The sequence below is a fragment of the Micropterus salmoides genome, unplaced genomic scaffold, assembly GCF_014851395.1.
Source record: "Micropterus salmoides isolate LMB-PRFRI ecotype aquatic unplaced genomic scaffold, ASM1485139v1 Ms_hic_scaffold_4, whole genome shotgun sequence".
In the NCBI taxonomy this organism is placed as follows: Eukaryota; Metazoa; Chordata; class Actinopteri; order Centrarchiformes; family Centrarchidae; genus Micropterus; species Micropterus salmoides.
The window spans coordinates 5329084-5339742 of NW_024043372.1; the positions used below are offsets into that span (position 1 = coordinate 5329084).

The following is a 10659-nucleotide window of genomic DNA, read 5'->3' on the forward strand; positions in this document are numbered from 1 at the left end:
ACAATCACTATGAGGATCATAGTATTTACTAAAATATATATATATACACACTAGTCGAGCATTCAATCACATCCAGTTTACAAATAACCATTAAGATCCAGTAAATGTGAAAAAGGCAGTAAACCAAAGGTGTACATCTGAATCACAGAGACGAAAGGCCCTCCCGTGTGGTTTGTGTTGCTGCCAGCCAGAAAAAAAAAGGGAATGCATGGAGCTTATAAAGTAGACCATTGATTAGGAGTGAGTGAGATCAGGTGAGATTGGGTGGATCTTTGCCATGGAAATAGTCAGAGGGTTGCTGAGTAGTATGGCTCTATTCTACACTGAGACCATCTTACACACCTTTATATCATCACGCTTGGATTACTGCAATATGATCACATCACCCCTGTTTTAGCTTCATTACACTTGCTCCCAGTATATTTTAGAATAGACTTTAAAATCGTATTGATTACTTGATTACTAAGCTCTTGGCCTCTCTCCGTGTTATATCTCTGACCTTTTAGTCTCACACACACCAGCACATACCTTGAGATCCTCAGGTCTTCTGTCTGTTCCCGAGTCTCGACTGAAAACTTAAGGGGACAGTTTGCAGGGCCCCGAGGATCTGGAACAGCCTGCCCGAGGGAATCAGGGCAGCTGAGTCAGTGAACTCTTCTGAAGTCTAATATACTTTTATAGAAGAGTCTTTTCTGAATTTTAGTTGATTTTAATTATCTATTTTTCTTTTAACTGTATTTTATTTTCATAAGTTTCTTCATGCTTTTAAATATAAATGCTCTGTATTTGTATAGCGCCTTTCTAGTCTTTGCGACCTCTCAAAGCACTTTTACACTACATCGCATTCACCATTCACTCACATTCATACACTGAGCATAAGTACTCAAACAGAAACATCGGTGGAACAGCCACCAGGGGCAATCGGGGTTCAGTATCTTTCCCAAGGACACAGCCTCCCACCATGAATCCTATTTTGTTTGCCGTGTTTTATTTTCTTTGCTCTTGTGAAAGAACTTTGTAACATTGTTTTGAAAAGTGCTCTTTAAATAAAGATTATTATTATTGTTATTATAATATTACTGTCTTCAAGTTGACAAGTCCTTATGCGAGACATTGAGCCCCTGACTGCTCCAGTCTATTGACAATTTAATACCATAAATGAATAATCAATGAACTGAAAAGAAATCTGTAGATCAATTTATAATGAAAACAATGATTTGTTGTCTCCACAGAATGTCAAGCCTCATCATGTTTCATTTGTTGTGTTCTCTCCTCCTGCACACAATGGGCCTTATTAATGAAAAGTTATTTTGCACAGGATTGTTCTGAACTTGTGTGTGAACAAATTAAGAAGTTAGTTTATCAATGTTTTCTCATTTCTAAAATGTTTGTAGATAAGAACAAAAGTTTTACAACGAGTGATCCAAATTTACCAACAAAATACGCTGCGTGACTGGCGTCCAGAATGACACGCACAAGCGTTTTCTGATCTGACACCCATGTCAGCAGGACGACGTCACTTGTCCGTGTTCTTGGAAACTGTTAAAAAATTAACCTGTTTTATGGTGTGACAACGTTATGGTTAAGGTTTGTAAGGTTTAAGCACAAACAAGACTTACTTAGGGGTTAGGGAAAGATCATGGTTTGGGTTACAATAAGGTACTTTTTGTTCATACATATTAGAAATAAATTTTTATGATTAGTGAAATTCACTTGGGAATCCATTACATTACATTACATTTACTCATTTGGCAGATGCTTTTATCCAAAAGCGACTTATTTTAGGAACAACATACAGGCATCAATAAAGCATCATCCCACAGGAATCACATGACCCACAGGATCCCGTAAAAATGTCAGCCAGGACCAACACTCTATAGATCGTAGGTGGTTGGTGCCAAGGTTTAAAGCTTGCTGTCCACATATTGGATTGTCTAATCATTTTGTTCAGCTTTAAAAAAAAAATATGAAAAAATAAAACACCTCGGCTGAAATCCACCTGCATTTGGCGTGTTGGTGGGTGTCAATGTTAAACACTGATTGTTCATACAAACACTCATAACACCCAAAACAAAGCCCTTGACAGACTTTGTTAAAAGTTAGAATTCAGTGTTTCAAAGCATCGTTATGGTGTATTATATTTTGAAAGGTAATTACTGAAAATCAATACCATATAACTACAACATCCCTCGTTTGATTGCAGCAGCATGACACAGCATGTCATACCCCTCATCTCCTGTTTCTGTCTCTCTGCTACCAAACTTCCATTAAAGGTGCAAATGCCAAAAAAACTAAGTAGGCTAAAGTTAAAAAAGTCAATGTTACACTGCTGTTGTTGAAAAAGCTTAACAACAGGTGATGGAGAAGGTAAAATGATGGGCAGCCACGTTCGAATATCACAAATTAATTCATTTAAAATACTTTAACAATAAAATCTAATGACATATTAATGTATGCCACCTCATCAAGACCAGTTTCTTGTGGTTTTGTTGGCACAATATGAATCACATTACATCAGCTGTCAACAACAAAAAACCGCAAGTAGCTTTTGCTGCTGATGTTGGCATCAGTTACTGTGTAAGTTGTTAGTGAATGTTTTTGTTTTTTCAAACAGTTCTTACATACAGGAACTTTGATGATGATGTGATCTGAATTTTTACAAAGTAATTATATAATTAGAGTTAACATATCCAGTAAGAATTGCGTGTTCAGCAATATTAATGTGGGTAAATAAACCTGAAAAAAAAAAACCTGTGGAAAATAAGCTCATAAGCTAAGACTGGATGCGAATGCTGTGAGAAGGGAAAGAAAATATAACATTTTAGGTAAGATTTCTTATAAATGGTATAATCATGTGTTGTTTTCTATCTCACCATGGTCCACTCAGTACTCTTTAGCTTCACTGCTCCTCTACCTCGCAGAGTCTAATGCTCTTATATAATTATATAAGACTACGTCAATCAGACATTCAGTGCATCATTATGGTGTATTAATACAGTACTAAAGTTTTCAGCAGTTACTGAAAGGAAATTACTCAATACCATATAACTACATCATGGACTCCATCAGGGGACCTTTGCAGCATGTCACACCCCTCATTTCCTGTCTCTCTCTCTCTGCTACCAAATGTCCATTTAAGGCAAAAAAGTAAAAAAAGTAACATGTTACACTGATGTTGTTGACGATAAACCTTGACAACAGGTGATGGAGAAGGTAAAATGATGGGCAGTCATGTGAGATTATTATAGATTAGTTCATTTAAAATAGTTTAACAATAAAATATAATGAAATGTGAAATGTATAACATACCACGTCATCAGGACCAGTTCCTTGTGGTTTTGTGTTGTTGGCAGGAAATTAATCACAATACAGAACTTGCCAACAACACAAAACCACAAGTAGACAGTGGAGGATGTTTCAGTATTTTTATCATTTTCATGGTCATACAGTCACCATCACTGTTGTTGTCGTCACTTCCCATATTTCTCTCGTGAAGTTGGTTAGCTCATAACAGCTTCTGGCGTCTCCTGCCATTAACACTGCTGAAATCACCAACTTCCCCTTTATGGATCAATAAAATCTCTAGACATGATATAATTTACTTATTAATTAAAGCCAAATAATGAAAAATTATGAAGTCCTATGTCTCCTCATCTATTATATATTGTGTTTACGTCACCTACTTCCTATTTGTCCAGAGTGTATTTTTATTTCTCGCTCTCACTGACCACGTATTTCCTGTTGACTAACTGCCAATGCCCACAAGCAAGATATAATGAGGAAGAAAAATGTAGGAACGGATGAAGGACAGACTGGGGCGAGAGGTTTTTAGGTAACATCCGACAGACATTTGGAAACACAACACTGGAGACCAACCAACTGTAGAGACAAACGCATCAGAAGAAACTAAAATAACCAACTGGAGGATAATAATTTAACTGAGGAACTCAGCATCTGAAATCAACATGATGAAGCGATGTCTTCTGCTCATCCTCTTACTGATGGCAGGTAAAACTACTACTAATACATGATTGAATATTGATATTACTAATGAATGTTCTGTGGACTGGATTTATTCTTTTGTGTTAGTGTTCTTTATGACAGCCTGTAACGAGAGTAAAAGCAATATACTGTACTGCAATACTGTAGAGCTCCATCACTCAGGCAACTGCAACACAATCCAAAACTCTTGTTGAAAATCTCAAAGAAACAGTGTCCAAACATTTACATTTGAACAGACATCTGCTTGGCATAAAAACTCATTTGGGGAACAGGAAATAACATTTTTGTATATAGAAAATAACAGAAATTAAGCAATTCAACTGAAGCAGTTATAGACAAGTCAGAAGTGATTATCAATAAGCCTCCATTTTACTTTATCTGTATGTTATACATGTAATAATTCACATGCAATCATAACAGTGCAACAAATACATCATGTTCTGGTAGAGATATATAAAATATATTGGTAGAGATCAGATTCAGAATACAGCTCTGAGACGGTTTCAGAATCTGACATGATGTGAACTTTTGTTTTTGATCTACAGGCTGTGAGTCCTCGTCTGGAAAAGACTCTGGAGAAGACTCTGGAAAAGACTCTGGAGAAGACTCTGGAAAAGACTCTGGAGAAGACTCTGGAAAAGACTCTGGAGAAGACTCTGGAAAAGACTCTGGAGAAGACTCTGGAAAAGATTCTGAAGAAGATTCTAATGAGTCTGGAGCATCTAAACTGAAGGGATGCCAAGAAGGATGGGTTGAATTCAGTTGCAACTGTCCAAACAATGAAAGTATTTCTGTAGTTACTCCCAAAAACACAACCCTACAAACCACTAAAAAGGATGAGTGGGAAAACAAAGACAGAGTTTCCCTGTACCATGATACAAAAAAAAATAATCTCAGGGTGGTCATCAAACAACTTGAACCTGAGGACTTTGGGAACTACACCTGTAAATTTACACAAAACTCATCCAGTGACCATAAAGTGAAACTGGAAAATGGTAAAATATGCATCTTTTTTTAATACTGCCTCTCTTGTCCTTTCTTTAAGCACTTTAACTGTTTTAAAGGGTAACTACCTACTAGACTCAACCTCTGAGTCTTGCCAACTACATTATGGTTTTCACACACAATATTTGCATTGTTGGAAATCACCTGAATTAACATCACATGCCAACAAGAATCTATGTGATTACGTGTACAGCACAAAAATAATTTTGTGTAGCTTCTCTTTAAGAAAAATGCAACACAAATAAAGTAATGATTATTATTATTATTATTATTATTATTAGCAGTGTCAAAGACACAGTGACATTTGTCAAAACATCACTAAGAAAACAATAAATAACGAATAAAGAAAGATGTATGTCCCTTGTGAGGGATAGACGTATAATGTAAAAACCAAAATACAGTTAAATTTTTTAAATGTCTTTCAATGCCTGATGCCAATTTGCCATTAAGCACACATTACACGTCATGACAAGCATGTATACTGTAATGGACATATTTCATGTTGTACCTTTCTTTTTTATTTGCAGAGACAGACGGCTGCCAGGGACAATTTAATCAAACTGCGTACAGAACAGCTAAAACCACCATCACATGTAATTACACAGGAAAGAAATACAAGTTCTTCTGCAAAGAGAACGGTTCAATCTGTGAGGATATTTCATCAACAAAATCCTCTCTGAAGTCAAACGGGACATTCACTCTCACAGAAACCAACAGTAGCTTCAGCGTGTCCATCAGTAACGTGTCCTCACATGATGCTGGTGTCTACTGGTGTGGAGTGGAAACACATGAAGGAAGTTACAGAGCTGCTCTCAGAAAGATACAGCTGGAGGTTGAAGGTGAGCAGCACACATCTGATAGTTTGATTTACTCACACAGAAAATTACGGTGTTTCTGAAATATGTTATGATTTAAATACTGTATCATAAGTACTGATTACTGATCAACTCATATTTCCTCTTATTAAGTTATGTTAATAAACAACAAAAGAATCATTTGTTCACCTGTACAGTTGCAGGCAACACATTTAATCCAAAATGGATACAGACCATAGAAATAATTAGAAACCATATTATTTACTTTTTTGAAAAAGTAAATCTGTGTCTGACACCCTGACAAGTCAGTTACAGTCACAGGCTCATCATGACATGTTTTCTTTATTTTTAATTAGGGATTTGTTAAAAAAAAATATTTTGTTTGTGAAATTTTGTTTTTTATTTTCTATACTTTGCTACTATTTATCTGTTATATCTATTTTCTAGAGCTGGGACAAAACAATGGTGGCTCTTCGTATAATAATTCTACACCTATAACCATTGCTGTGGTCGTCTGTGTAGCTGTGCTGATGCTTGGGATTATTTTGGTTCTCATCTACAAACGTAAGAAATTTACTGTCAAACAATGATAACATACATTAATTACTCATTAAATAAAAATAATATAAATGTCTGCACTGCCCTTTTCATGTCTGGACATTGATAATTGTCCAGCGTTCAATATTATACCAATTTCTTGGGACAAACAATGGCCAAGTCATAAAATCATATTAAATGAAAATAAACTGGTAAATGCAAACACTGACAGGTGTAATTCTGTCAGTTATTTCCTGGTCAGTTGTATATAAGGTCCTGGTTCTGAACAAACAGACTGTTTCTTTTGCTCGTTCATTCCTTTTTTCTCTTTGCTGTCTTACGTTGTCTCTTTTTCCTTTTCCAGGATTTAAGCGTTCAAAAAGAAATGAAGAAGCACAGAACAACAATGAGGTATGTGTACGTATTTGTGTAAATTTTTGTAATGTGTGTGTTTATGGGCATCTGTATTGCTGGATGTAATTAACAACAAGTAGAATTTGCTCATATGTGTAAAGGTGTGTTTGCCAGGGCGATAAGGATTGGACCAAAATGCAAAAAGAATGGGCAGACAAAGTAAAGATCAAGGATTTATCAGAGCATAAATCAGCTAACAGGCAGACCGATAGGCAGACAGACAATGAACAGGTAACAGGCAGGAAGATACAGATCCAGGTAACGAAAAGGCAAAAAGCAAAACAAGGCAACTAAGCGCATGGAAACTAGGAGTGGGCAGAGTGGGGCAAGACTGCTGAGAAAAGTGTGTCTAGCAGAGGTTCATTAACTTGACATCATCTTTTCATCTTTCTTTGCTGTGGTAAACTACCCTGCCATAGTTTACAGCGTGTTAGCTAACCTTTAATTAGCACTAAACTCCCAATACAGGTGAGACTGATGGGAAGGTAAGTTTTGCAGGTATTTGGCTTTAAGTGTTAGACTAATTGATATTTTAGACTGATGGTGAAACTAAGTGAAAAGTCAGGGCATCACCATGTCACAAGGATGAATGAATGTTTGGGCCAAACCCTCATCATTTAGATAGTTGAAATATTTTACCGGGTAAGAGAAAACTCTGGCCTGATGATGATCTAGATGAAAAGATGAGGACTGTTCTGTCTGCAGTGAAGCCAGTGCAGCTTTGTATGGCCAGTGCTTATTGTTAGGAATACATAAACTAAACATCTTGTGTTTTTCCTTCTGCTCTGGAAGGATCGTGCCTATGAGGAGATACAGGAGCGCCCCCAGATGCCAGGTTCAGGAAGTGCACTTAAATCTGTTTACGTCACTGCCAACTGTCCCACAAACCCCTCTTCTGCCTCACAGCCCGATTACAATATCAACATTCAAAACAGATCGACCGAAGTTAGTGGTGACATATTTTCTATAGTGAGGGTCGATGACCAGTGTCCCGCCTCCTCTACTGTCAGTCACCCAGCCAGGATTCCCAACGACCCTTACTATTTCACTGTCAGCATGCCACAGCAGCACTGAGGAAAGGCCTGACATTTCATATTTGATGTTGTTTTTTAAATTCAAACCACAGTCACAGAGTTTAGAAATTACAGGATTCATTACATTGTTCACTTTGTTGGATTCAAGGTTTAGTTTCAGCATGTCAATCAACTACCACCTCGTAAATTTACACCTGAGCAATGTTTACTAAAATAGAGTTTATCTACGACTGTTGGTTTGGATTGCATACAGGTGTGCTTGATAGTATGTAAGAAATGTACATAATTAATCAATAATTTGGCATTCTTGCAGCAGTTTATTATTGTTGTTATTGCTTTTTATGATTGTTACCATTGTTGTGTTTGTGGTATTATTGTAAAGGGCTCAGGGGTAAAATAAAAATAACATATAAATGAGACTGTAAATAAAGCGTGTGATCATAGTTTTCTTGCTCAAATGCCACCAAACGCCAACACTCTTCATTTGTCTTTTTCTGTTTTGTAAGCATTTGGCAAAATGTGAGCATACTTAAACAAATAGCTGTGCAATAGATTTACCTGTTTCATTGTCTCCTCCTTTGAATGCTACAAGAACCTTGTGAATGAATACATTTATAAATTAAAAATGTAAGTAATAATTACAGTCATTACGCAACAATTTCACTTTATTTTTGCATCAGTGTTTTCAGCCTTGATGCCATAACATCCTCCTGCATCTTAATATTTTTCAAACTGTATTTGATATTAAACCATTTTTACCTTCGCAATGAGTGATCATCTTCATCCTTTAATTGATATTTAGAAATTTTATAATTATTTCTCAGAATCAAGATTGTTACAAAGTCAGACAGACAACAATAAGACAAACAAGATGGTACAAATAAACAAAGGACACAAAATCTAGACAAGTACAAACCAGAATACATAACCTTATTTCATGAAAACTCTAATGAAAAGAAGTTCCTTAAATATGCTCTAGTTTGGCTACTTTGTGATTGTAATGCAGTATTTGGAGTTGAACTGAGCTTTAACTTTGAAAGATTCTGAACGACATTAAAAGAGTCTGTAGCCTGCATGACACACCTCTGAAAGAGCCGACAGAAAAACTTGATTCCCCTCAATGTCCTCTGCCTGGAGATACTGGGGAAATGAAAAAGCGTCTATAGGTTGATGGATTTGGATCAAACACTGAAACAAAAACTGTGCAGCACATGCAGAGATTCGCTGCAGAATCCATTTGCTGAAGAGAGAAAAAAAGAAGTTGTCCCAACATGGGCTCAACCCTTAGGTTGCGAGTCCTGCACTTTGCAAATTGAGCTAACCAAACAACATGTTAATGCAGCTCAATATTATGGCTTATATTGTCATCCACCATCTAATGGTTGAAAATATTGCTCCAATGCAAAACTTATTTGTAGATCCCTGCAGTATATTATTAATACTACTACTTCTTCTTCTAAAGTACGTATTTAACGTAGTGATGAGTGTCTACCTGAATTCTACCAGAACTTAGTGACGAAACACACTCTGTAGCACTGTTTGTCCATTTTCAGCTACTGTAGACACACGACGATGCAACGTGGGAACGTCCATGGAGATATAAATGTCTCATTCTAAGGTAATAAAAACATAACGGTTTATTATGTAAGTTCTTTACACACCACTGAAAACATATGGATCTTATATTGCATTTCTGTCGATGGATCCTCAGAAATATTACACACTGAACCTTTAAGTGCGACTCCAGTCTCAGTCTCAAACTCAATTCCCCATCTCTAACAGAAATGCACAAGCATAAACGTAAACGCTATAATACGCTGTAGAGTTTGGGACTTTGGCAGCAATTTTCAGACTTAGTGTAGTCTGGCAAAAGCTGAGCCAGGTTTAACTTTTTGCCAGAGTGCTATACAAGCAGTTCTCAAAACTCAATAAACCACCAACCTGCCAACAAAACACTAAATAAAAAAGAAACATTGCAGTTTTATTTATTAAAAATATTATTGTCAAAGATAATAAAACATGACAAGACCCTGATTATAAAATTATAATGTAATGTCCTTACCCCTTCAGGAATAGTTTCATGTGGTTTTGTGCTGTGGGTGGAGACTTACATAGGCCTGTGTTTTGCATCCTGTTAATTTTAAATAGCTTTTCTAAGTTAGGGCAAAAATATCTCATGGCTACAGAAAGATGTAAAACAAATAGTAAGAGATGTGTTAATTTAGGCATCATCCATTTCAGTCAGTCAGTCAAGCCTTGTTGGGTTATTCAATTCAATTCAATTTCAATTAAATTTTTATATAGCGCCAAATCACATCAACAGTTATCTTAACAACAGTTAGCGACAGAGGCAAGGAATAATTTCCTTTTAAGAGGCAGAAACCTCGAGCAGAACCATGGCTCAGGGTGGGCGGCCATCTGCCTCGACCAGTTGGGGTGAAGGAGAGAGGGGGAGAGAGAGAGATTTATTTATGTTTTTGATTTTTCAAAACACACTTTTATTAGTCGCTACTTGCTCACACACGATACATTTATATCGTCAACACATCAGCATACACCAGCTGATCAGCCTGGACAGAACACAGCACCCTGCCATGAGCCCACACTGACAAAAAAGTTTCTAAGTCCTGATTTGCTCTGTAAAAACTGAAATCTAACAATAACCTGGACTTCATCATTTTCACAAACAACATCTTCACATTGACGGCTTGATCTGTCTCCACCTTTTTTCTCCTGCTCACATACACGGCCATCTTAGCCTGACCCAGGACAAAGTTTAGCAGCTGACATTTGTTCTTCTGTTGTTGAGTGTATTTAAAACCACAAATAAAAACCTGTTTAGTAAAAAACTC

General features: G+C 36.6%; 1 protein-coding gene across 1 annotated transcript; it reads left to right on the forward strand.

Moving 5' to 3' along the window:
* The first annotated feature begins 3805 nt into the window (after window positions 1–3805).
* On the forward strand, window positions 3806–8561 carry LOC119885739. Its single transcript, XM_038695952.1, has 6 exons — window positions 3806–4008; window positions 4548–4997; window positions 5535–5846; window positions 6270–6386; window positions 6724–6770; window positions 7566–8561. The coding sequence occupies exons 1-6, from the start codon at window positions 3966–3968 to the stop codon at window positions 7845–7847; spliced, it is 1251 nt and encodes a 416-aa protein (XP_038551880.1). The 5' UTR covers window positions 3806–3965; the 3' UTR covers window positions 7848–8561.
* Window positions 8562–10659: the final 2098 nt, after the last annotated feature.

What these genes read in the sequence shown, in the direction of transcription:
- LOC119885739 (XM_038695952.1), top strand. Translation starts at nt 3,966, where the DNA reads ATGATGAAGCGATGTCTTCTGCTCATCCTCTTACTGATGGCAG. An exon ending in TAAAGTGAAACTGGAAAATG is followed by an intron (nt 4,998 to 5,534) that starts GTAAAATATGCA and finishes TTTTATTTGCAG; the next exon opens with AGACAGACGGCTGCCAGGGA. An exon ending in GATACAGCTGGAGGTTGAAG is followed by an intron (nt 5,847 to 6,269) that starts GTGAGCAGCACA and finishes TCTATTTTCTAG; the next exon opens with AGCTGGGACAAAACAATGGT.